This window comes from Panicum virgatum, chromosome 6K, assembly GCF_016808335.1.
Source record: "Panicum virgatum strain AP13 chromosome 6K, P.virgatum_v5, whole genome shotgun sequence".
NCBI lineage: Eukaryota > Viridiplantae > Streptophyta > Magnoliopsida > Poales > Poaceae > Panicum > Panicum virgatum.
The window spans coordinates 44,207,014-44,232,815 of NC_053141.1; the positions used below are offsets into that span (position 1 = coordinate 44,207,014).

General features: G+C 46.4%; 2 protein-coding genes and 3 long non-coding RNA genes across 5 annotated transcripts; 3 read left to right on the top strand and 2 right to left on the bottom strand.

Moving 5' to 3' along the window:
• The first annotated feature begins 1,727 nt into the window (after window positions 1-1,727).
• On the top strand, window positions 1,728-6,915 carry LOC120712885. The gene is made up of 14 exons (XM_039998813.1): window positions 1,728-2,130; window positions 3,086-3,213; window positions 3,300-3,371; window positions 3,457-3,570; window positions 3,900-3,968; window positions 4,056-4,112; window positions 4,824-4,877; window positions 4,957-5,019; window positions 5,110-5,172; window positions 5,279-5,440; window positions 5,523-5,678; window positions 6,143-6,223; window positions 6,300-6,361; window positions 6,452-6,915. The coding sequence occupies exons 1-14, from the start codon at window positions 1,926-1,928 to the stop codon at window positions 6,531-6,533; spliced, it is 1,368 nt and encodes a 455-aa protein (XP_039854747.1). The 5' UTR covers window positions 1,728-1,925; the 3' UTR covers window positions 6,534-6,915.
• Window positions 6,916-7,860: 945 nt separating this feature from the next.
• LOC120712886 lies at window positions 7,861-13,718 on the bottom strand. The gene is made up of 2 exons (XR_005691083.1): window positions 12,429-13,718; window positions 7,861-8,183 (listed from the first exon to the last, which is right to left on the bottom strand). It is a non-coding gene; the product is annotated as an uncharacterized LOC120712886 (long non-coding RNA).
• A 2,672-nt stretch (window positions 13,719-16,390) lies between these two features.
• On the top strand, window positions 16,391-18,806 carry LOC120712887. The gene is made up of 3 exons (XR_005691084.1): window positions 16,391-16,624; window positions 16,766-16,907; window positions 18,652-18,806. It is a non-coding gene; the product is annotated as an uncharacterized LOC120712887 (long non-coding RNA).
• Window positions 18,807-18,849: 43 nt separating this feature from the next.
• Window positions 18,850-19,588, top strand: LOC120639258. Its single transcript, XR_005661340.1, has 2 exons — window positions 18,850-18,976; window positions 19,326-19,588. It is a non-coding gene; the product is annotated as an uncharacterized LOC120639258 (long non-coding RNA).
• Window positions 19,589-21,719: 2,131 nt separating this feature from the next.
• LOC120713534 (wall-associated receptor kinase 2-like) lies at window positions 21,720-24,121 on the bottom strand. Its single transcript, XM_039999472.1, has 2 exons — window positions 23,194-24,121; window positions 21,720-21,763 (listed from the first exon to the last, which is right to left on the bottom strand). The coding sequence occupies exons 1-2, from the start codon at window positions 24,119-24,121 to the stop codon at window positions 21,720-21,722; spliced, it is 972 nt and encodes a 323-aa protein (XP_039855406.1).
• Between the last annotated feature and the right edge of the window lie 1,681 nt (window positions 24,122-25,802).

Consider the following 25,802-nt stretch of genomic DNA (forward strand, 5'->3'; position numbering starts at 1 on the left):
AGTGTTTTACTGGACCGGCCTCCTGCGAAATTCCGCCTAAAATCCACGTGAATTGGACCGGTCCACGTACAGTAACCCTCCGACACGGTAATGATCTAGCCGCACCCATCAAGTCGTGGACCATCGAACACTCTGTTCGGCAGCTAGCTCCAGCTCCAGTCCAACATTATTTTTCTCTCACACCATTCCAGTCACCAACTCCAGCTCCAGCCAGCCCAATAATATTTTTCTCTCACACCATTTCAGTTCCAGCCTCCGGTTTCACTCTACTGAACGTAGTGAAAATCGGCAGGACACCAGCAGCCAACGGCCCCTTGCACTGCCAGCCACTGAACCGCTGCTCCCCAACTACTACCCCCGATCCTCTCTTGAGGCCCCCCCCCCCCCCCCCACCGCTTGTCCGGTTTCCATCAATGGGTAAAAAAATATTATGCCATTCATGAGGCTGCTGTCCTTTGCACAGTTTAGTTGGTGATGCATTTGATGAATGTCAAACAATTTGTGCCAAGTCCTAGAAGGAAAGCAACGTGTGGTAGCAAAATCTTCTTAAAATTTTGAAATCACCGAGGATTTTAGCAGGATTTGTTGAATCATTGCTTTTCTTTGGGTTTGTGATAATGTTTCCACTTTGCCGTTTATGTAACTAGCCCACATGTGCTTCAATGTTTTTTTTCCCGTTGATTTAATATCGTATCAATTTTAAAAACTGAACCTACAAACTACTAGACCTAAACCTTCGAAATCTAATGTCAAGTGGTAATTTCAGAAACAGAAAAATGTCACTCTCAATCCTCTGCACTCAAGGGACCGGCACCATTACATACAATATGTAAAATGTGTTCCTAACAACTAACATAAACTCACCAAACTTGTACAAAATTCAAGGATACTACCATCTACACTAAATCATATCACTATACGAGGTTACCAGTTATTATTTTACAAGATTGAATCCGCTAATAAATCATTTGCGTTTTGTAGTCTTTACTCATTTAGCCATGATCGGACACTAAGGGTAACCAATTCACATCCCTATAAACATTCACGTTGAATTTCACAATTAAACTAAACACTAGTTGTCTACCCAACCTGCGTATATGTTAGATGAGTGTGAAACTACTATGGAAGCTCGTTATGCAATTAAACTCATGGGAAGTCATTCAAATTAGGAGTCTAGTTAGATGTGGGCAGCTACTTCCTCCGTTTCAAATAAAATGTGTACTTAGACATATGTTATATCTAGATGCATAGCAAACACAATGAATCTAAAAAAGTCAAAACGACCTACATTTTAGAACGGAGGAAGTATCTTTTATGGATGCTCATCGAATAGGATGTTGCTTGTGTGTTTAGAGGGGTGAGTATGCATGCACAGCATGTCTGCAATCTGCATTTGTATCTCTTTTAACAAAAGTGATTTAAAATTGGAAAGGAACTCTTTGCGTTTCCTAAGACGAGTTATCCAAACCAACCGCAAAAAGGCACTTGGGAGTTGGAAAATCACCCCCGGAGTTTGCCAAGGCTCGCACGGCCTCGTGGGTCCCGAACACGATCTCGATGTCGTGGCCGATCCCGGCAAGCCACCTGTCGCGGACGCGCCGAGCCACCTCGACGGCGACGCGGCCCCCCGGGCCCACCGCGCAGCGACCCGAGCCGCGCACGAGCCCGACGTCTCGGACCCAATAGCCGCCCGCCACGTACGCCCCCGCGCCCGCCACGTACCCTGTCACGTGCCCCGCGCGGCCTCAAAAAGATCTGCGCGCTGCGCGCACCTGCGTCCTCGGGTCCTAACGACACCGCACGAGCTGCGACCCGCGAGCACGAGTTCTTGGCGACCTCGCGGGCCGCGGCGTCGTTAGAACCAAGGATTGGGGTTGCCCTCGCCGAGGAGGAGGGAGTTGGTGGCGACGGGGGGGCTCGCGGGGATGGGGATCTCGAGGCCCCTCGCGGTGGCGCTGCTGCTGCTGATCGCCGTCGCCGCCGGGGCGGCCGCCGAGGAGCCGGTGGTGGCGGTGGACTCGGTGGCCATCGCGGTGGAGGCCGCCGCTGCTGCGGCGGCGGCGAAGGCGGAGGAGGCGGCGGCGCTCAGGGCCGAGCTGGAGCAGCTCAGGGCGAAGATCTCCAACTTAGGTCAGTGGCGGCCGGTTTGAAATCGACGGGGCGCGCTCGATTTACCCTCGGGGTGATTTGGCGGGGGGATGGGGGTTGGTTGAAACGTCGAGTTCACGCTTCGAAGCTAGGTTAATTCTTGCCGTTCCACTGGAATTGGAATTGATGCTGCTCTAGCGAGCTGCGGGGTTTAATTGGAGGCCGATTCGATGAGGTGATCTGGGATTTCAGAGATTGCCGGTGAGCTAGCGGGATCTGTTTGTTGGGGGTTTAGCATCTAGGTGTTTCCGGATGGTGCGCGCGTCAGTGCCAGGTTGATCAAGTAGCTCGGTGCCGCGAAATTTTGGTCTGATGTTTTCGTGCTGATTTTGGTCCTGAGTGAATGCAGAAGTGGGCACTTCTCTACTTTTTTAGGAAACTGCTCGTTGCAGGGGGGAAAATTCCGCTCGTTCTGTTATTTACACCACATAGATTCGTTTCTAGTTGTGGTTTTACTTTGCAAAAGCTGTCTTTTACTAGTTCTGTCATTTACTATAGTTGGCCACTGTGTAATAGCAGTTGCTGTGCGTCTGCCATGGCTGGTTATCCCCTGCCATAATTTTTGGGGCTTGAAAGAGATGTACTGAAACTTCCAACCAAACACACCTCACCCAGACAGTACATGCCCTTAAGTCTTAACTTGAATTGAATACAATGCTAATTGCTAACAATGTTAATTGCAGTAAAAATGTAAATTAATAGTGGCCTGAAGAAGCTTCTACTACTGAGGGTATAAATTCAAACTGTGTCCCGACCAGTAAGTGGTATCATTGATTGTGGTGCTGCTTCTGTCACAAGCAAAGCAATTTGCTTAACTTTGTCACTTTGGCATGCTGTGTTAGCTTATCTGACAAAATTTATTCGGTTTTCTAGTCATACGGTTGTAATGATCCTTACTGAACTACTGTTGGTTGTAACTATTGTTTGCACTCTACAGAGTCAGGCATAGCAGAGCGGTCCCAGGAATTGAAGAACAAGGATGATGGCATCACAAAGCTGGAGAAAGCCATTGAGGAGAGGTCAAAGAAGATTGCTTCTCTGCAGGCCGAGATTGCTTCCCTCCAAGTATGCAATCTAATATGTAGCACTAACTACAATACACTGTTCTGCAACTAAGAAATAATTATGGTCTTTTGTGTATCCATGTGCAGGCACAGGGATCTATAGCTGCTGAGGAGAAGGCAGGCAAGGCCAATGCCCGAGCTGTTGAGCTTGAGAAGCAGGTATGGAATACAAAAGTTCATGAACATTTAGAACGTGTCAACTATGTGTTTTGTGATTTCTCATTTTATTTTTCTTCTATTCCAGATCGAGAAGCTCAAAAAGGATATTGAAACACAAAGTAGCCAGAGAACAGCACTTGAGTCTAGGGCTAATGATGCAGAGAAGAAGGTAGAAGAGCTGACTGCGAAGCTTAATGCTGTAAGTGCACAGTCCTTGCCTATCTTGCAGTATTACTGTAACTAAGTGTATCTGTCAAGTGGCTATGCCAGCTGTTTTCCCCTTTTGGCTAACAGCAGTGACAGGATCCATTATCTATTCAGCTACAAGCCTGCAAACACATTCTTAAGACACTAGCAGAGAAAATTATCAAGTGATTTGTGGATCCTATTTCTATACCAGAGTTTAAAGTTCACCCAAAATTTAAAATTATATTGAAGGCTTCTCTCTGTAATGAAAAACATTCAATCGAATTAACATTTTAGATGTTGGATTACATTGCTCTTATTTATTGATTTTGTCCTTGTTAGATCCAAAAGCAAAGTGATGAGCAAAAGCGCAAAATCAAGAAGACAGAACGCGCTCTTAAAGTTGCTGAGGTTTGCAATGCATTTGTTTATTAGTAATTCACTTCTGTCCTGGGAGGCGTGAGGTACATGTTACATATTTGTTCTTTCACATTATAGGAGGAATTGATGAGGTTGCAGCTAGAAGCAACAGAGAAGGCAAAACAGCTGACAGAGGTAAATATATACCCTGTCACTATCACCTGTTGTACTGAATGCAAATCCAGAAATTTCAGCAACGTAATAGCATCCTCTAAGCATAGTTACATGCATATAGGACAGAATTGGGTATGTATTACTAGACAAAGCATGTCGAAATCCTGTACTATTAACTGGTCTATTCTGTCTTTTGTACTCTTTATTGCTGTTTAAAAAGCCATCTCAAGGTAGTACAAGAACATATGAGTTTAACCTACATAAACTCTTGTGGTACCCTAAATGTTAGTATATGCAGTCATCTATTAAGACACTGATTTCCTTCAGTTGGGTAGTTCCATTTTTTTGCTATCGGTTTTAGAGAAGTTTCAACAATTTTTTGTTCCACAATAGCTTCATCTGTTCAAGATGCACTTGGGGCACTATGTGTGATGTGGCACTTCTGCCACTTCACTAATGCATTGAAACTGTTGGAATATAAGTGAATTGAGGGAGCCTCCACGTGAGGGGAAGTGTTGGAATATAAGTGAATTGCCCACCTCTCTCCCTCAGCTTAAGCTTTTGGGTTGAATTGGTTGGTGCATGCAACTCAATAGAAACTTTTAACAGTTACCTGAAACTAGGCTGAGTAGAGGGTGCTTATTGTGATTCTAATGCCTTGGTTGCCATATGGTTGTTTTTTTTAATGGATTTTCTTCAAGACTCCATGTGCACTCTCATTTCCTTTTGCAGGTTCATGGAGCATGGTTGCCACCTTGGTTAGCTGCACAATATGCTCACTACCTGGTAAGGGTGGAACGACAAATGTACGGTTGCAATTTTCATTCTCATGCTCTCACACTGCTATCCTCATCAACATTTGTAGGAGGTGGTCTCAGGCCACTGGAATCAACATGGAAAACCTGCTATGCAGAATTTTTTGCAGAAGGTGCCTCTTTGTACTGCTTGCTTTTATTTTAATTCCAATATGCATTCCACAAATAAACCACCATTTATGTCTGCATATATAATATTTCAGGCATCGGAAAAATCAGCACAAGCTAAGAAATGGGCTGAACCTCATATTGAGACTGCTAAGACGGTAGTGTCCCACTACTCATTAACTCACATTCGTTCACGTACTTTAGTTCCTTTTGAGTTATCTTGCACTGACACTATGCTGACACGATTACATTCTATGGTTTAAGAAATGGATCCCTGTTAAGGAAAAATTGGTTGTCCTCAAGAAAAACGCTGAACCTTACGTACAGAAGGTCTCAACAAGATCAGTAGAGTTGTATGAGTCATCACGGGTCGCTGTGACCCCTCATGTTGTCAAAGTTAAGGAATTTATTCATCCCTACTACCAGGTACTTGTTTCAAGAATCTATACAATTCTGCCTGTCAGTATGAGTTCATCAGTTGTTTGATTACGATACTATGTTGATCCAGGAAGCCAAGAAGTTCTCCAAGCCTTACATAGATCAAGTTGCTGAGATCACAAAGCCGCATGTTGAGAAAGTTCGAACTTGTCTGAAGCTGTACACTAAAAGAGCAGTTCATGCATATGGTTCATTTCTTGAGTCGGCAACCACATACCATCGCCAGGTTTGTGGTTCTTTTCTACTTGCGTTCCAGTTCGTGGTGCGATTTTCAGTGCCTTCTTTGTGCCATAGGATATATAGCTCCAAAACCACACCTCAATCTAGTATCCAACTTCTGTGCTACTGCTGCTCCCCACAGCCTTACCTCTGCCTTTAAGGCTTTAAATGTAGCATGCTGTCTGTTTATGGTTATGGTTTATGCCCTTGTTTTAGTCTCCTTACCTAAAGGGTGCTCCTGGGTGGTTATTTAGCTACTTCTGCGATCTGCATTGTGCCTAGAGATAGCAGCCCGCTGGTGTGGATAGATTGTATGCTCCTCTATTTTTAGCAGCTTCATTAAGTTCATGATTTAGTTTGCATTCTGTCATACCTTTAGCTGATATGTTTAGTTTTTTCTATCATCTAAGACAACCTTTCTTTTTGTGAAGATTGATGTGAAAAATTTCAACATTTTCTTCTCCTTTCCAGGCTCAAGCAACCATCTTGGACTACCTTCACCAACATGAGATAACAAAATCACTCGCGACGAAGGAATTAGTTTGGTTCTTGGTAAGGAAACCTAAAATATTTTCTGAGAAACCGCAGCTTTGTGGTAATCTAACAAACTTATGACCTTTCTGTACAGGCTTCTGCTTTACTGGCTCTGCCTGTCTTCGTTATATACAGGCTTCTAATAGATACTTTCTGGTTAGTTTCTCAAATACTGACAGCTCATGTCAATTCTAATCATCGCACTGTGACCTTGAACTGAATTTATCTCCCATTGCTTCTATGTAGCACCAAAAAGCATAAAAGATCTCGTGGTGGTAACGGTAATCATGGCCACAGGAGACACAAGCGCCGGCACACTGATAAGTAGATCAATTATTGAACACTTTGGGGTGCAGATGTTCAAGCAGGGTTTGGATTGCTTTCCCTCCCTCCCTGGGGCTGTTCTGCTGAGCATGGAGGAAGGAGACTTGGGTCATTGGCCTCATGGGTATCCCTCTTAGCGTGAAAACATTGTACACCGCCAACAATCTCTTCTTTTTTACATTTTCGCCCCAGGTGTAATATGGACTTAAGTTGCAGCAGACCTTTTACCTGCACCTTGCTGGGGTTCAGGGGTTCAGCCTCGGCCTTTGTTTCATTGTTCATTATTGTTTATTGTAACTTGTGAATGCGTTTGGGTTTGCGTGCTTGTTCTTGTTGCTGACCTACATTCAAACTTATGTATACAAACTGGTTGTTTAGCTGCTGATCTGTGCATGGTTGGCGCCATGATCTGATTGAACGGTCGTTGACTGTCAGTGCTGCTGATCTGTTGCAGAAATCCAAGAAAGGCATGTCCAGTTATGAACTTATGATCTGCGCGAGACAGTTCAGTGACCGTATGTTCGTGATAGATCTCCATGCTATTGGACGGTATGCACACTTAAATTTCTGCTCATATCAGTTTCAGTATTCATTTGCTGCTTACAAACCAGCGGGCGGTTTTCTGCAAAATCATCATTTTCTCTTCTTGATGTTGAAATATTTTCGAGTGCAGAGAAGTTTACGCAAAAAAAAAAAAAACGAGCGCATTTACGGTGCAGGAGGGGCGTTCGTGGACCTCGGGATGATTCTGTCCAAGTTTTAGTTTTTTTTTCTTGAAAATTTTCATACACTCACTACAACACATATGGGCTTCTGCAACGTTTCATTTATGTCATTGAAAGTGGTATTTTCGTCGTCTTTCATAATTTGTGACACTTGTGTGACGAAAAATGATTCGTCGCCAATACCATGTCATAAAAGGTCTTCTACGATGAAAACACATTTTTTCGTCATAAATTTTATGACGATTATTCTATCGTCATTAATTTTCGTAGAAAACACATTTTTTCGTCATAAATTTTATGACGATTATTCTATCGTCATTAATTTGTGACGCTTATTTTCGTCATAATCAATACCAAGAAACGTCACAAAATTATATGCTTGGATGATTGTACATGTGCCACATAAGATAGAAAACGTCATAAAATTTTAACGTCATGCGATGTGACGATGACTAAGACATGACATGCAATGTAACGATGACTAAGACATGACGTGACACCTCTGTTATAACGATTTGATTCGTCATAAAATATTAAAATTATCTATTTCAGCCTATTTTTCAATATTCGATATTTCGATTTGGACTGAGATCAATTCAAAACATATTGATTCAAAATACCATGTCACATCACATAATATTTATTAAAGCACGATGTCACTTTTCTTAACACTACCAGATTCATATGCATATCACAGCCCAACATCACTTGTCAAGTCACTTCATAAAAAGCCCAAAAAAAAACAAGTTCACTGAACAGCCAAGACAGCCCTATGAACTCACAGCTAAAAAAATCTCTCCCCTTGCTTCTTCAAAGTTTCAAGCTCTCCCCTTTGGTTCTCCCTTGCTACTTCAGATTCCTGGAACTTCAGGTTCAAGTCTTCCAGCTCACTTTGCTAGTCACCCATTTTCTCACTTTGCTGTTGAACCCTGCTCACCTGTAAGAAAGGCAACAATTAAAAGTACCATAACACAACCATTAATCAAATATCAGACATACATATGTTTGTAACTTGTAGTTATACAAGTGCACATGCTATGTTATAGTATGAATGTGAAGCGTCCCCTCATAAGAGAAGACTTAAATGTGATACAAAACATCAGTCCCAGGAGGCTGATGCCACATTTATTACATCAGATGGTTCAAAACCTTACAAACCTTGGCGGACACTCGATACAGATGATAATAATAATTAACCAGGCTACGACATAACACCAGACTGCAAACCACATAGGGTCTACTACGGGCTCAGAGTACTGCGACAGCGGAGGCATCTCAACAGGGCCGGTTCCACAGGCAAGGTTGGGTGTAGAACGGCAACCCTACTCGGCGTCGTCTGGCACGAAGTCTGGATCCTCTTCTGTAAAAAGTAAGAGTGGGGTGAGTACAAATGTACTCAGCAAGTCCAACCACACCCACGGAGGGGTTAAATCAGAATGATATGCATAGGTAAATCAAGGATAAGGTTACGGTTTAATTTGCAGAAAAACAATATTTTAAGCATGGGTTGATTTGAAAGAAATACCCTTTTAGAAATCAGTTTTTGTAGCAACACGGAGTTCACGTTTTAAAACTGCTACCGGACTCCCCGTCCGTCGTAGCACACGGCACAACTGCCGGACATAATTCCAAAACAACTCACACCAGCCCATCCCAAGAAACACTAGTTGTGAGACCACACCGTAACTCGCCCAATACCGTGGGCACGGACTATTCGAATAGATTCTTAACTCTGCAGAGGCGTGCAACTTTACCCACAAGTAGGATGCCACAACTCGAACACCGTCGTGTCGGTGTAGATCCCAACATAGCCATTACCCACCATAGCTAAGCCCGACTAACCATCACGGGATGCACCAAGGGGTCATCGACCATTCACACAGGTATAACCGGGCATAAGTCACTCTGGGCTTATCCCTTTTCCTTAGTCACCCGTTGCTCTCAGCCCTCCTGATGGTTGTCACACCAACTAGTGGGATTTAAGCTACGCCGTTGCCCATTCAACGGTCGAGTGGTTTGCACGAGAGTGGAGTTAGGTGAGACGTCACACCAACTCGGTCCTTAGACACGACAAGATGGATATCTCCCTTCCTTGCCCTGCCACGTAGGCATAAGCACACCAATCGGCAATTCCCACAGAAATGCCGTCCATCCCGTCTGTACTCATCTTTCGAAAATCCACATTTTAACCCTTCCCACACGCACACATTTTCTTTATAAATCAAATAGTATTATGAGTAAAGTCCTAAGCATTCTAATATCGATTAACGTCCAAGCAAAATCAGACATTAATCTAGGTGGTCAAGGAATGGTCAACACAAATCAAGGGGTGGCTATCCAACCGTGTTTTCATGCAAGTAACACATACGCAACTTTATAAAACAGGCCATTGTGTTGTGTTTATAAAAACTAGGACAGAAACATGCATCAAAGGATGGGATTGAACTTGCCGTCTTCGTAGCCTTTGGGGAAGTCCTGTCCTTCGGGCTCGGGGTCGCGGAACTGATCCTCGTTCTCCTGCTCACCGTACTGCTCGCTAGCGGGCTCTCCTTCGTCCACACCGAGGTCTACAGCACGCACAAACAAGCCTCCAATCAATGCAAAGACCTATCGTTGAGCTCGAATCGGAAACACATAAAATATGGAGATAGAAGGGACATCTTTGGGTGGTTTGGTAATAGCGCGGCCCGAAACTATAATAGAAGTGACATGGTAAAGTTTGGGGTCAATCGGAGTTGTTTCGGCGCATGAAATAACAGGTTTTGAAAGGGTTCAGGGCTAGATCAGGAAGCGGGGGCCTATTTGTAATTATTTTCTTGAGAAGGGAGGGGTCTGATTGTAATTTCCAGAAATATTTGGGTTAAACTGGAATGGTCAAGGGTATACTTAGAATTATGTTTTTAAGTGAAAGGGTTTTCTTGAAAATAAAACAAAGGACAGGGTTCTTTTTGAAAAGAAAGATTATGAGGACAAGGGTCCTTTAATAGAATGGGAGGAGAGGGGGGGCCTAAATGCAAAACGGCCATTCATCCCCTTCCTCCCATTGCAAAACAGGGGAGGGGCGCCGGCTTGCCGGCGGCGGCCATCCCGGCCGCTCCAGGCTCCGGGGGTGGCCATGGACCGGGGAACAAGAGAGAGGGGGGTTCGGGGAATCGATCCCCGGCCTCACCTCGGGCTAGGGTGGCGTGTAGAAGCGGGGCGACGGGAGCAGGCGGCGGCGGGCTGGAGTAGCTGCGGTGGCGGCGCTGCGGGCTGAAAGAGGAGGCTAAGGTCGGCGGTGAGGTGGCGTGGATGGCCGTGGAGCTCGGGGGGGTGTCCTTTTATAGCCCAGCGAAGGCGGTGCGGCGGCGTGAGTAGGTGTGGCCGGTGAGGTGGCCCGGCGAGCGGCGCGGGGCGGAGTAAAGGCGCGCGGCCGTCCGCGTGCGTCGTGACGCGGCGTGCGGCGGGGGCGGCGAGGCCGTCGTCGAGCACGTGGGGCGGCGCTGTTCGGCACAGTGATGGCGCGAGCGGCGAGGCAAGGCACGGCGAGCGGCGCTGCGGGCGCACGTGGGCGCGTGCGGGCCGAGCAGGGCGCCAGCAGCGGGTGTCGCGGCGCCGAGCGGGGGCGGGGGCAGTGGCGTGTGCACGGACGCCACGGCGCGAGCAGCGCGCGCGTGTGCGGGGCCAGGGCAGCGCCAGCGGCGGGCGGCGCGCGGCGTGGCCGGGCGCGCTCGTGGGCTCGGCGGAGCTCACGTCGCTGCGGCCCGGCGCGTTCGCCCACGGTCCTGTGCTCCGTGCGCGCGTGCGCGCAAGCGGGGCGCTGTGCAGCGGGGTGGCGCGGGCGGCGAGGCGGCGGTGCGCGTGGAGCGGGCAGCCTGGCAGCGGCGGGTGGCGCGGCGGTGCTCCGAGCACGCGGTCCACGCGCGTGGACCGGCTCGGCGGGGCGTGCAGGACGAGCGGGGGAGGCGGGGTGCGGCTCGGGGCGGCCTGGCGCGTTCACGCGTGCGCAGCCGGGAGCGGAGATGCGCGCGCAGGAGGGAGGCCGGAGGCGGGCGGCGCGGCTTGGCGCGCGACAGGGGAGGGAGGAGAGGAGAGAGGGGAGGAGGAAAAGAAAGAAAAGAGAAAAAGGGTGAAGGGAAAAAGGAAAAGAAAATAGGAAAAAGAATTAAAGAAAAAGGAAATGGGGAAAGGGAGGGAGAGAAAGGAAAAAGGAGGGGGAGGGCGGTGCGCGCCAGCGGCGACCGCGGCCGCGGTCGGCCACGCGTGGCGTGCGGGCCGCGGGAGGTGGGGCACGCGGTCGGAGGGGAGAGAGGAAAAGGAGGGGGGGGCGGGATTCGCGGCGGCTGGTCACGACGCGTCGCGTCGGATGGGAAGGAGACGAGACGCGGATTGAATTCGGGTGTCGGATCAGATCTCCGGGGATCGGGAGATCGGAGCAGGAGGGTTTCCGGGAAGTTAGGGTTAGGGTTCAAGTCGAGCTCAACAAAAACAAATTTAGCGCATGATTTATTTTGGTGAATTTTCGGGATGTCACAGAATGTAGGTACCATAACACAACCATTAACCAAAAATTTCCATTAATTAGTAACCACTCTAATGAATGTAAGAAGAATAGCAGTACCAACTAACCCAATGTGCTGTAGCAAGCAAGAAAGGTAGACCTACCTTACAATGTGATGTAGATCTACACGAGAAGGCAGCAGTTGTAGCCATACAAATTTACTTGTGTCAAACAATTTATTCATGCTTCATGTGTTTTACTAGTAGAGAAAATGTACTTGTCACAGGTAATAAGAAAAGAAAAAATATCTGCTTGTTGGTAACACATTGTTTTGTGGCCAACTAGTATTGACAGGTCCTGAAGTAACATAATAGAGTGCAACAATTAAGAAACCAACTTGAATTCCATGTATTAATCATAGTAGGGGAGCTTACAGATAGACATGACAGTTTTTCACATCCAGTAAGCAATAACAAAATCATGTGAAGAGTTCCCTTCCAAACCAAAATGATACTGCTAAACCAGGCATATGATCAGTTTAATTAGTAGCTAATTTCACATCTCATCAATTTTGGGCCCATAACACATGCTAGGTAAAATAATAACAAAGGAGCATTTATCAAGATCAGTCTGCAACTTTAGATCAATATGAACCATAAATGCCAAAAACCAGTGCATCATCATAGTGAAATACCTGTTAGCAAAAGTGAAGGAAATTTAGAAGAAATACTATTTGCCACCTATCTTGAAACTGCAGAAAACAAATACACAAGCGAAGTATATGAAATAATGAATATTGAACAAAGTCGGACGTATGTTAAATAGTCTCAATGACAGCCTATCTTTTAAGAGGACCCTCGCAGCAATTTTTGTCATAAATAGTCACAACCTGACATGATAAGCTTAGCCAAATTCGACAAACACAAAAGTTATTAATGACAGGACAGGACACAGTGCCAAACATTTGGTTATTGAACAAAAATGGAATTAAAACACATGCATTGGTTCAGAGAAGTTACTTGATTTAGGAAGCCACACCACCATCAGTTTACCTGAATATGTAAGGCCATAAGATAGAGATTGGTGTCATAATGTGCATTCGGTTGAAATTTGGAGACAAAATATCTGTATAGCAAGAATCTTAGGAGCAGGAACATAACAATATAACCATTATTTAACCTGACCCTTTTTAGAACTGATTCAACCAGACACTAGGCAGAGCTATCCAAATTTATCCCCAATTTTCATCTTTAGTAACAATTCTTTCACAAAGCAAGGCATGATGTACTAAATTGTAGCAGAAAAATTTCTGAACTGCATAATGCACGTAGCTTCAGTTTTCTATATTAGCATGTACAAAGGGAAAGAACACAAGGGATTTACTGTGAATCAGTGAGAAGTGCGAAGGGGCAGCAGGCCACGAGTTCGACGCAGTGGCACAGCTTGCTGTCAACATTGCAGGGGCCTTGCGCTGTGTCGCTGTGGAGGAGCACGGGGATGGCAAGGCCGAGGCTGAATCCTTGTTCCTTTCGCCTCCCTCGCTGCCGTGACACAGCCCTCTTCCAGCTCCAGCACCGACTTGACACCGCAGCCGGGGACGCCGCTGAAGTTGCCCAGAGGCCGAGCCGCCCACGGAAACCGCCGTCGGGAGGCCCGGGTCCGACACAACCACGGCGGAGGGCGAGACGCGGCCGTGGTTAGCGCCTGCGTGGTGGCGGCGGCAAGCTCCTGGAACAGGTAGAGCACAGGCGAATCTGGGAGTGAAGCGCGTACCGCGGTGAGGGAGGCACGGTCGGAGGACGCAGACGAGGTGGCGCAGCGCTGCTGCCCGCTGGCTGTCCCTGCGCCGGAGGGCTGCACCGCCAAGTAGGAGGATGTGAAGGCGGTGGCGGAGGAGTTCCCGGCCGCGGTGAGGCGGAGGACGAGGTGGAGGAGGAGCGGAGCGGCGGCCAGCAGCATTGGGTGAAGTCGGGGCGTCGGGGGAACTATGGCAACGGGCGCATTATCCGCGGGTACAGCATATTCAAACCCGCACCCGCAAGACGATACTCGAACCCGTGCCCGTGCCCGCGACCCGCCACGGGTAATAAACTGTATCTGTGCCCGCGACCCGCGGGTGTGGTGTACCCGCGGGCACGCCCGCCAAGATCAGCTGGTAGCAGATCTGGCGAGCGGCGGCCGGCGAGGCGGTGACCGTCCGGCCGGGGCTTGATGGGTCGGGGCGACGAGCGAGAGCGCAAGGCCTCACCGTCTAAACCCGTCAACCGCTCTAGAGCCTCGGCGTCGTGGTTGGGGGGCGTTGCGCGGCGGACGGCAGCGGGCAGGTGGTCGCAACAGGGGGCGCCGGCGCGGGCTCCTGGCAGCGGCGGACAGCGAGCACTCGGCCGCAGCAGGGGCGCGCGTCCGCGTGAGCTCCGGGCAGCGGGCGAGCTGTGGACGGGCGGTGAGCAGCGACTGCGCTGGAGAATGGGGCGTGCGTTGGTGCGGGCTCCAAGAGACAGGAGATGGTGTGCAGCTGGAGGGGTGGTGCGTTGGTGCGGGCTCCAAGAGCCAGGAGATGGCGTGCAGCTGGAGGGGCGGGTGGGGTGGTCAGGTGGCGGCGGGGCACCACGGGTGGGATCACCTGGGAAGGACAAAAAAATAAGAGGAAGTTCTAGAATTCCAAATACTTTTATTTATTATATACTTGTATGGAAGATCCACGTATTAGAAGTTTTGCGGGTATACGAGCATAACGGGTACGGGTAGAGTTTTTTCAAACCCATCAAATTTTACCCGTCGGGCACAAATGCAAACCCATACCCGCACCCGAGGGCACAAATTAGAACCCGTATCCTTACCCTATTGGGTTTTTGCCCGCGGGCACGCGGGTAATTTGTACCCATTGCCATCCATAGGGGGAACGAAAACTCGCGAAGGGGAGGCCAGGAGGGAGGGGATCAGGGGAATCTGGAATTCTAGGGTTAGACGTGAGACGGACGGGAAAAGACACAACGTACTGGGCTGAGGAGGCACGATCTGGCGCATGAATAGTGTGTCTCGATTGAGACAATGTTTTTTTTGGTAATAACTTCTTTCCAACCGGCCATAATTTTGTTTACCGAAACGGCCGGCTCGATCCGTCGACCATCATTAATTAGAGGGCGCACCTCTGGCATCGTGCCGATTCATTTCTGCTGCTCCTCTCCACCCTTCTGTCGGTTGATTTCGACTCCCCCTCTCTCTAAATTTTCCACTCGCCCCTCCATCCTCCTGCCGCCCCCATTTCTCGTCCAGCTCCGGCCGCCGCGGACCGCCGCCGCCGGCCAGCCACCCCCTCCTCCCCTCTCTCTTCCCATCTCTCCCCTACCTCTCTACCTCCCACTCTACCCCCACAAACCCTAGGTCGCCATGGATTCTAGCTCGTCGCCGGTCGTGGTGACGGTCTTCGTCAGGTCGCCGGACGCTCCTCCCCCGCCTGATCCGCGCGCTCCCGAGTCGTGGTCGGCTTCGCCGCCCCACCCCCACCCCCTAGCCGCGCGTGCTTCCTGTTGGGGTGCATTGGCTTGCCGGGCTGCGGCCATCCCACCACCAGCCGTGGTCGCGGGGGGCCGGATCCGTCGTCCCTGGGTGCGGATCTGCGCATCCCGGCTCTAGGGGGCTTCCCCGTCGGCTGGTGGCTATCAGGGGGCGAGGTGTGGAAGCGCGGATCAGGACAAGGTGAGGCGACCTTGAATAGGTGGTGGAGGTGGTGCCTGCGCGGTGCGATGGGGACGGGCGAAGAGGGCAAGACCAGGACCCGAAGCACCAGGTGCGTGCGTCCCCCTCCCCGCCGTGGGATCCCGTGTGCTGGGCTCGCCGGTCAAGCGCCTGGCGCGGTGGGCGGCCAAGGGCCCGCTCGAGAGGGCCGGCCTGGCAAGGGTCGCCGTGGCGGCCGTTGCTCTGCACCGTCTCGCTCCGCTGCTCGGCCGACGCGTTGGCGGCCACGCCCTGAAGGCTTTGGGCCGGCGTGGTCTCCATCGCGGCCGAGGCGGCTCAAACGAGAAGGAAGGTAGCGGCGGCAGGCAATGAGGACGAGTGCGACCTGTTCGACGGGGAGTGGGTGCGGCCTGACGGCGGCGACCCGCTCTACGACTCCAGGGACTGCCCCTTCCTCTACGTCGGCTCCTGCTGCTCCGAGAATGGCTGCCCCGACGCGTCTTACACCAAGTGGCGCTGGCAGCCGGCGCGCTGCGATCTTCCGAGGTGGGTTGGTTCCGATTTGCTGCTTGTTACTTCTTTGTTTTCCTCCATTGACAGTTGCCACCCTTCCATGGTTCCATTGCCTGCTGGATTTGGGGGTTTAGTCTCCAGAACCTGCGGTAGATTTGGTAAGCTTGTCGAAGCTTGGTTGCCAATTTTCATGATGCACTGTTTGTTGAATCTGTCTAAACTTGACAGTGCTAGTTCAAACTTTCATCTTCCAACGAGGGGTCCTTTAGTACCCCGAAGGGCACTCCTTACATGTCATTAGTTAGTTTTGGATCGGTGGATGTGCAGTTGCCATTACATCATTGCAATCTGCTAACAGGTTCGTCGTCGATCGCCGATCCAGCACTTGTAGGATGGTCGGCGAGATGGGCACCGCCACCTCCGTGGTGCGCGTGAGGGGCGACTACGCCCTCACCCAATAGCACGACGCCATCGGCTACCTGTCGCGCTTCCTGCCGCCCGACAACGACGGGCGCCTGATGAGCGTTGAGGCCAAGTTCCTGCACCGCTTCCCACGTCGTCCACATGGACCTGGCCGGCATCCTTGCTGGCACTGAGCAAGGCGACACGCTCGCAGCCTACTTCTGCGACCGTCAGCCATGGCTTCCTCAGGATCCGCTACATCATGCTCACCACGCTCCACACGAAGTAACAACTCAGGTGCATACACAATATCTCATTTGTTTTCTTTGCCTGTCACAGGTTTGCATTTTTCAGTTTGCATTTCATATTCTTGTTTCTCGGATCAATGTATTATGTGACCCCCTTGACCTGAATCTAAACAAATACCACTTGCAATAGGGTCTCCCTGAGTTGGGAACTTGTTTGGCAAGCGGCCACCAACATCGTCAACAACTTGGTTCACCGGACCCCAGAGCTGAAATGCAGTGATAATACCATCCGGCACATTGAAGCCTTACAACGTACCTCCGATCCACTCCCGGTATGATAAACTGGACGGAAAAACTAGTTGTTCACTGTATTTTCTTTCTGTTAGTTTGTCTTTGAGTGATGCTCCTGCTTTTTATGAATGTTTGCAGTTTACTGATTGGTAGAATCTAGCCTTAGAAGGGTTATAACTGATGACTGATTCTAACTCTATGCTACCAGTTTACTGATGATAGTTTACTGTTAGTAGTTTTTACACATAGCTCAAATAGAAATGGCTGAGCTCTATGCTAGTTCGGAATTAGTGGGTAGTAGGATTTTTTTTCTGGTTGTGATGGGGGAGGTGATACATTCTCCATGCAGCAGTTTTTTTCTTCTACAAATATGTACCATAACGAACACCTCGTCTTTAAGCACCAGTCAGTCTCTCGTTAAGTACACCTTATATGTGTTCCTTTTTCATCACTTTTTTAGTTGTATGAATCTGTTTGTAAATAAAATAGTTATATAAATGCAGCATTCATGCTTTTTTAAGCACTCTTGGTTCCCACTCAGTACTAAAATCTCCCTAGGCAATAACATGGTTTTATATTGGCAAATTTCTATATTTCATTAGGCAAAATGTAAGGTTTCATTAGGCAATTTTACCAGGGAAAGAGGCTCTCAACCTTCTGTTCAGCATCAAGTTTAATCTTGAGGAAAAATTTAGAATCTTCCTGTTCTAGTTCCTTAAAGTATTCACATGTCTCTTTTTAGGGTAACATTGATTCTTTTTGGTGCAATTATCTCTTGCTAAGATAAGATGGTAGTATTTGCTGTTTTTTTCCTGTATGCACTGATAGCAATGATCCCATTTTTACTGACAGCAGCTTTTACTGATTTCAGTATTCTAATGATAGCATGATCCATTTTACTGATTTTTAGTTGTAGCATGATGATAGTTTTTTGCTGTTTATGCAGTAGTTGACACACAGTAGTTACTATTGCCTTCCAAACCTATAGCGCAAGGGCACTTTCAGCACATAAAACACAGCAGTTAGCCCTATTGGCCTCTGTGCAGTCCATTTTTGGATGACTTGTTACAGTGCCAAGGGGCTAGAAGCAGCAACAAGGGCGCCCTCCATCATCCAATGCGGGGTGCTTATGTGATCTTCTTTTTCATTGAGTTTGTTTTTATGCATTCATATTTTAGGCAATAACGTGGTTTATTATCGACAAATTAATGTTCTTCATTAGTCAAATAAACAAGGAACATTAGGCAACCCAATCCATGCAACTAAATTTTCACTGCTATGCGCATCAGCTTTCTTTTACTCGATTATTAGCAACTCATGCGGGTAATCAGCAGGGACAAGTGCAGGTATTACTTAACTTATTTTTGCAGCTCATCCAGCAACAATAGCTTTTGAATCAACTCAGCTTATCAGGTTTGTTCAGACATATTGAGGTACTTAACTGGATGAGCTATTATTTATTCCATTGCCACAGTGATCTGTTAAAGTAGTTGTCTTGCGGTCTTGCCTAGAAGTTGTCCGATTTTTTGTTTAACCCCATGTGTGGCCTGTAGCTTTTTTCCTTGCACTGTTAATTTAATCATCTATTGATTTGTTAGGTCGTCATGCTGTAGTTGTATTGTTCCAGTAGCTAGCAGCTCTATGTTTCCGTATCAGCTAATAACTCTAGTCACAGCCGCAACAGTTATGTGCTTTTTGTTCAGAGCTTGCCTCTTGTGAATTGGCTAATTAGTAAGTTGGTTAAACGGTGCATTATCAGCTGCTTGATTTGCTCATCTGGATTAGCTCTATTGTGCAGGCAGATTAATTCAGTAGTTGCAGCTACCGCTCGATCAACAACTGCAAGTGGACATAAGCAAAATGCTCGGGTTTCACTCAGGTTAGAAAGTAAGAACAGGCAAATAAATGTACTACCATCAAGCAATTTTATCGTAAGGTTAAGGCAAAATAGTGTAAATTGTTGGTCAATTTTTACAACATTCTTTCTTCTCTAATTTCTCTTTATTTTTTCTATTCTTACATTGCAGGTTCCCAAGTTATCCTCCAGGGGAGATCAAGTACAATGCATGAAGAAGACATGATATGCATGTGAACCAGCTCAAGTAAATAAGTATGTAGTGAGAGCAAGTACATTCATTACAATTTTTTTGTCTATATATATTTTCATTAGGCAATAATGTTATTCTAGATTAGGCAAATTATGCAATTATGTTAGGCAATAATATGGTTGTGCATTAGGTAATAATATGGCCAGAAATTTTAGGCAATAATGTGTTTATGTATTAGTAGAAATATGATCATAAATTAGGTTATATAGAACTAGCAATGTTTTGTTACCAGAGGTATTCAGCCTTGCTGATATTTTTACTCCTAATACTATCTGCACTTGTTATTCGTTTCAGTCATACAAAACAATGTTTAGGACCTGAAACCTGATGTGCCTTTTTTCTATCTGCAAGATTTCTCATCGAATCGGCACAATACATGCTCTTCATCTTGGTGTTTGGTGGCCTGAAAGTTCATCATATTGTCATTACCAGCAGTGTAGTTGTAGCTCAACCTCAATTTTTGATTCCTGAATAGCATCGTAGTAGTTGTAGTAGCTCTAATCTTTTTATTTGGTCAGTACAACTATGGAGGCAAGCAGGCAATCACATGTATGGTAGTAGTTTTGAAACTTTGTTAATGCTTAGAATTTAGATAGGTGAAATACGTTTATATATGTTCTAATTTGCTTGCTGTTTTTCAAAGCTTTGCTTATGGGAGAGTAAAAATGAGGTCTGCAGATTTATTTTCTGTATTTATTCTGCCAAGAAGTGCATAATTCTGTTTTATTTGCTTGTATATTTATTCTAATTTGCTTCAAATCAATTTATTCTATTTGCTTGTACATTTATTCTAAACTACCTTGAAGCTTATTATGATATGCTTTCAACTTTTAACAAAAGTACTTTTGGAACACTACGAGAAAAATATCATCGAAACATATTGAGGTGAGGTCTTGTTTTGATCTTTTAGTTAGGGGCAGCGCAATGGTGTGATTGGATTTTAATTTTGATGCTCGGTTGTAAAATTATAGTTTTTTTAAACCTAGGATTGATTTTGCATGTGTTGATGTCATCTATTTTGTCTTTATTGTGTTGTAGTGCAGATTTCACGTAGCAGTGGACCCGCCTTAGAGAAAAGTGGCAGTCTTTTTTGCCAAAAATGAAAAAAGCAGGCCACGTTGTTTCCAAAATAGGCTAGCCATAGCGAAAGATTAAATTACAGCCGGTTGTAATTTAGCCAAGTCCATGTTTTTTTTTTGCCAGCGAAGGGCTGGAAACTTTACAGAATTGTCATTGTCATTTTGTCCGACGTGGATCACCACTTCATTGCACCAGCTTATCGCTGACGTGGACCATTTGGCCGGCACACCTCTTCAGCCCGCTCATCTGGCCCCATGCCCCCTCAAGACACCCTAGCTTTGAGCACCACTAGTCCACTACCACGTCTACACACGGCTGCCACCCGCCGGACTACCTGCGCACCGGCCACGATGTCACCAACGAGCATGGGCGGGCCCAAGCGACCCTGGGCACAGCCTGGGCTCCTTGCGCTCCAGCCCAGTGCAATAATATCATAAGCCGTTGCCAGTCCAACTCAAAACACTCCACGGTCCATCCCAGTACATAAATCAGGTGGAGTTGTCCCAGGCTCAGAAAAGATGCCGACGAGGAGGACCCGTGCACAGTGTAACCCTACAAGTCTACAACACCGTCGCGCGCAAGTCCGGGTCGGGTCATGCGACCATCACCGCCAACAAGCACCCGCTCAGAACCCAGTCTCCTCCGCAGTCGCCGCCTACGCGCGCAGTCCTAGCTCGCGAAGATCCCGTTGGGCGCGGTCTGCATCGCAGGGCTCTCATGCTCCAAAGTGGCGCTACCCGCGCATGTCACGCGCACTCAGAAGGTCGCCAACAAGTTCACACTCTGCCTCCCGAGCAGCGACAGTGGTCGACATGGAGAAGCAACAATTCGGGTTCAGTAGCCTGCTTTTTGGTAGAAAAAAGATATTTATATGATAGAATAAATATGGAGAAAACTCTAGAAATGTATAAGAGTGTATAATGTGGACACATGACAACACCATATGATCCATGGAGTTCAATATGTATGGGGTCACTCCCCTCCCTCAAGCCATGCAAGTAGAAGCCATTTGGAGATGGCATAGGTAGCCACTATGGAGAGTTGAGTGACATGCCATTGAATAGCATGAGTAGAGTGTGATATATATATGATAGCCACATAAAAAGTGTACGTTGTTGCGTTGTACTAAGTTATGGCAAATAAACACTTGGTCTCTCGTATTAGTATCTAGGTGAAGGTATTCTTTATGTAGTGTGGGTATAGGGTCTACGAAAGAAATGATATCATACTATTTATTATACTATTTTGGTACCACTTTTTAGAAGTCGTTGTCAAGATTAGGGACACCGATTTCTCAATATGGACAATTCATCAGTTGAACCCGGTCTGACTTTTTGGTATGATGTGGTCATAGTTCGAACCACAAAAGATATTTTGCTCATTCAGTTCCTTTATGACCGGTGTGCCAATGGCGTGTAGCCATCAATACTGGGGGATGAAGAATGCCATGAGAGCAGAGATTGATCTCACATGCTGTTGGTTGTTCCCGCAGGAGAGAGAGAGCGCAAGGGAGAGAGGGCAGAGGGCAACCTTTTATATCCAGAGCACCTACTGTCTCCACACCTTCGCCCCTCGCCCCATTGGTGTGCTTTCACCGGTGGATGCGCCAGGACAATTTCACACCATGCGTGCGGTCTTGTCTTACCTACCCAATCAGTAATGCAGTTAGAATTTAATCCAAATCTCAGTGCCATCAATACCATAAGAAGCTGTGCAAATTAATACAGAATATGTGATCAATTCAGTAACTAACCATTCTTCTTCAATACATAAGGCCAGTCCCAACGTAAGATTTTATGGTGTTTCATGCACATCAAATAGGGTGCCACATAAGAAATTTGGATGACATGAAAATGATTTAAAGAAAAGAGAAGGAAGAAGCCCCACGTACACTGTTTCCAAGTCATTATATGTCTTACAATTAAAAGCAATAAGCACACATAGGAAGCATCAAAATTGAAGTCTTTGCTACCTGAACCTCAAACGATATTTTGGATTACCATTGTTCTGGTACCCTGCAGGACATTTGCATTCATAGGAACCCTCGGTGTCCTGGCAAACACCGTGGCACGAATATTCGGTGGGCCGGGCACACTCATTAATATCTGTATATATTATAGATGAGATGATGATGAGCCACCCAACAGTTCAAAATGAGTATATCAGTAAAAACTTGCAAGATTGCGGCAAATTGATGTAGTTTATGAACTGTTTTCGTTCAACTATTATGTCAAATCATTTAACGACTCGCTTGGGTCACAATAAGTTTGTCTGAAGTCAAATTCTCACTTTAACGACAATCATTATGTAAAAAGTATACATATATAGTCAAGTTGATGTAGTTTATGAACCATTTTTGTTCAACTATTATGTCAAATAATCATTTACCTACTCACTTGGATCACAATAAGTTTGTCCAAAGTCAAAATTCTCCCTTTAATGACAACCATTTTGTAAAAATTATACATAGTTTTACAGCATCAGACTGACACTATTAAGTCTATCATAAAAAGTAACATCATAATATATATAACTCTATTTTCCTATTTGAAACGATAAGCTTATGTAGAAATTCGAGGTTTCATCCTGTAGATTGCGCTAATGTTTTAGACCACTTATATTTTTTGAGGGAGTACCTCCAATTTTTTTAGTTTGTCTCCTTAATCTTTCCTTTTTTAAAAAATCATCTCATTGATCCCCAATTATTTAACATAGGCTAATAATGCATTTATTGCTTTTTATCGTTTTGTGTTCAATTTTAGTTAGATAATAGATTGTATATACTATGTCAGGAATCATTTTAAAAAATTCAGGATCGCACTTTTCATATGCTTCCAATCAATGAAAATAGTCACAAAATTGCTAACATAGTATGTACAATTGATAGAGTAAAGTACATAAGCGGTTCTCAAACTTGTAACAGTGTGTCATCCCAGTTCTCGAACTCATAAAATACAAATTTGGCTCCCTAAATTTAATTTTGAGTGTCATCCCGGTCCCCGAACTCACAAATTGTATATTTGGCTCCCTAAACTTAGTTTCGGATGTCATTTTGGTCTCTAAATAAAATTTATATTACCTGTAGCAACGCACAGGCACTATACTAGTGTGTATAGAGAGAGGGGTTGCTGTTGCTTACTTGTGCATCCGTTGACGATGTAGGGGTTGCCCTCGTATCCCTGTGTGCAGTTACAGAAATACCCCGGGCCATTGGTGGAGTTGACGCACTCACTGTGATCGCTCAGGCAAGCGTAATGGGGCTTGTTCTTGGCGGCAGCGCACGACACGGACGCGGAGCTGCTGCCGTTGCGAATGGCCCAGTCGAGCCGCAGCGGCATCCTCTTGCTCCGCGGCATGGTCGTCAGGTCAGACGCCCGGAACGAGTAGTTCCCCTTCTCTACGATGAAGCCATAGTCGCAGGGACTGAAATCCTGGTCGTCGTGCGACCAGGAATTAGGGTCCCCGAACTGCATCAAGTTGTCGGTGAGCCCCGGCGGGATGTCGACGTGGCAGCAGCCGACGCCGGCGCACTTGCCGTCCTGCGCGCTCTGGGAGTCGTTGCAGAAGGTCATGCGACCGGTGTAGGAGTAGGGGAGGCGGCCGGGCGGCCCGTTGTTGGTGTACGCCAGGGTGTTGCAGCCGAGGACGAAGAGCTCATTGTGGGTGTCGGAGATGCGGTACACGCCGGCCGGGTTGAACCTCACCGTGGCGTCGGAGTAGTTGGTGATGCCGCCGGAGGAGTTGAAGCACTGCCACGCCACGGGCAGCAGCACCCGGGCCTCCGGCCGCGGCATCACGGAAAGGCTCAGCACGGTGATGTTGGTGTCCGCCAGGACGGGCTCCACGACGGCGAGGCTACCGGCGCCGCTCCTGACGACGCACCTGATGATCTCGAAGCCCGGGAGGGAGCAGTTCACGCCCCAGGCGCCGGTGCCGGCGATGCCGAACGGGTAGGGGATGTCCACGTCGCCGCATCTCGTCTGGCAGCCTGGATGGCCGATGAGGCTCGCCGCCAGCCGGGCCGCCATAGCCAGCACGGCCAGCAGGAGCAATGCCGGCGACGACATTAGTTCAAGGATTGACGGGGCGGGGCTCCTCAGCTTCGCTTCTCCGACCGGCTACTAAGCTAGCATTGCATGCCAGCTGCTGAGCTGCATGCCTGCATGAGTCCACTCCTTTGGCTCTCGCCCTCATTAAATAGCACACAAGAGGCTTGCACCTATTGCATTGGTGACCTTCAATGAAAAAAATCTTAAGCTTTTATTTTTCTAGATAACCCCTCAACATTTTTCCGTATTCCAAGTCCGGTCAATGTAAGCCGTCTTTCAAAATCGAAATAAGAAAGCCTTCAAACATATAGTCTCTGTTCCAGAATATAAATATTTTTAAAATTTTCTCCTAGTGAAATATTTTAAACTTTGACCAAAGATGATAAAAAAACTATAAAGATTGACAACATAAAAACTGCTACTCCCTCCGTACCAAAATATAGCTATACGCATATACTTTTTCAAAGTCAAATATTTTTAATTTTGATTATAGATAGTAAAATAATCATAGAGACTAATAAAATAAGGTTTATGTTAGTAGATTTATCGTGAAATCAGCTATTATAATATGTAACATTTTTTGTTTGAAATAATTTATTTGTAGAGATATTGTTAGTCAAAGTTTAAAAAAATTGACTTTGTAAAAATCTAAACATTGCTATATTCTGGGACAGAGGGAGTGTCAATTTATTCATAATGAAATCAATTATCATAACATGCAATATTTTTTATCTAAAATAATTATTTTTGGAGATAGTATTGGTCAAAGATGAAAGTATTTGAATTTGACCAAATCTAAAAGTTGTTATATTATGGAAAGTATTATTATTTTGATGATTAATTTCTTATAGTATATTATTGCTGCCAATCCAACATCAATTTAAAAGTATATTGAATATATGAATCTAATGATACAATTTTTGTGTATTGCTAGGCTGGATTTTTTTATCTCTTCTCTGAACGGTTTTGGACCGATTCAGCTTGCTGGGTGGAATGCCACTCGTCATTGGGCATGTACGCAACTTTTTCGCACTTTCTACTTAATATAAAAATACGCAGCTCTCTTACGTGTTTGAGAGAAAAAAGATACGATTTTTATTTATTAATTCACCTATTGGTTTTGTTAATTCTTATACAAGCAAGCGATGCTATAAAGAATGATGCGAGTTTGAATAAAAAATATTCCCTACTAAAACATATTATTAATTACTTCACTTGCTGGCAACACTTGTTTTGTTTATTCTTACACAAGCCATGCTTTAGAGAATGACGTACACCCTAGCTAGTGGGATTTCTAGGTCCTTGGTCAATGGCGCCATCTTCATCTCAACAGAAACTGATGTGCATTGGTCAATGGCGCCATCTCCATCTCAACAGAAACTGATGCGTATTGCAATTTGCAAGTAACTAATACAAAGAGCAAGCCCCAGATCAATGGGCTTACGTCGACCGACAGGTCAGCACTCAGCCAGGATGACATGGAAGAGAAAGAGAGAGAAAGAGACCCATGAAGGAAAAAAAATGATCTTATAGGCAATGAGAGGAGAGAAGCAGAAGCCAGCTACTCTACGCGCAAGGATGAAGTCAGAGCAAACTACACGAGGGTCATTGAGGCCTTGTTTGTTTTTACGGATTTTTTTAGTTCATGTCACATCAATTTTTTTTTTATTATTTTAGAGTATCAAATAAAATCTGTTTA

Bases quoted from the DNA above. Each gene is read 5' to 3' on its own strand.
- LOC120712885 (XM_039998813.1), top strand. From the start codon at position 1,926: ATGGGGATCTCGAGGCCCCTCGCGGTGGCGCTGCTGCTGCTGATCGCC. The intron at 5,441-5,522 runs GTACTTGTTTCA...ATGTTGATCCAG, and splicing joins TTATTCATCCCTACTACCAG to GAAGCCAAGAAGTTCTCCAA. The intron at 5,679-6,142 runs GTTTGTGGTTCT...TCTCCTTTCCAG, and splicing joins CAACCACATACCATCGCCAG to GCTCAAGCAACCATCTTGGA.
- LOC120713534 (XM_039999472.1), bottom strand. From the start codon at position 24,121: ATGTCGTCGCCGGCATTGCTCCTGCTGGCCGTGCTGGCTATGGCGGCC. The intron at 21,764-23,193 runs GTAAGCAACAGC...TAATTTGCACAG, and splicing joins CATCGTCAACGGATGCACAA to CTTCTTATGGTATTGATGGC.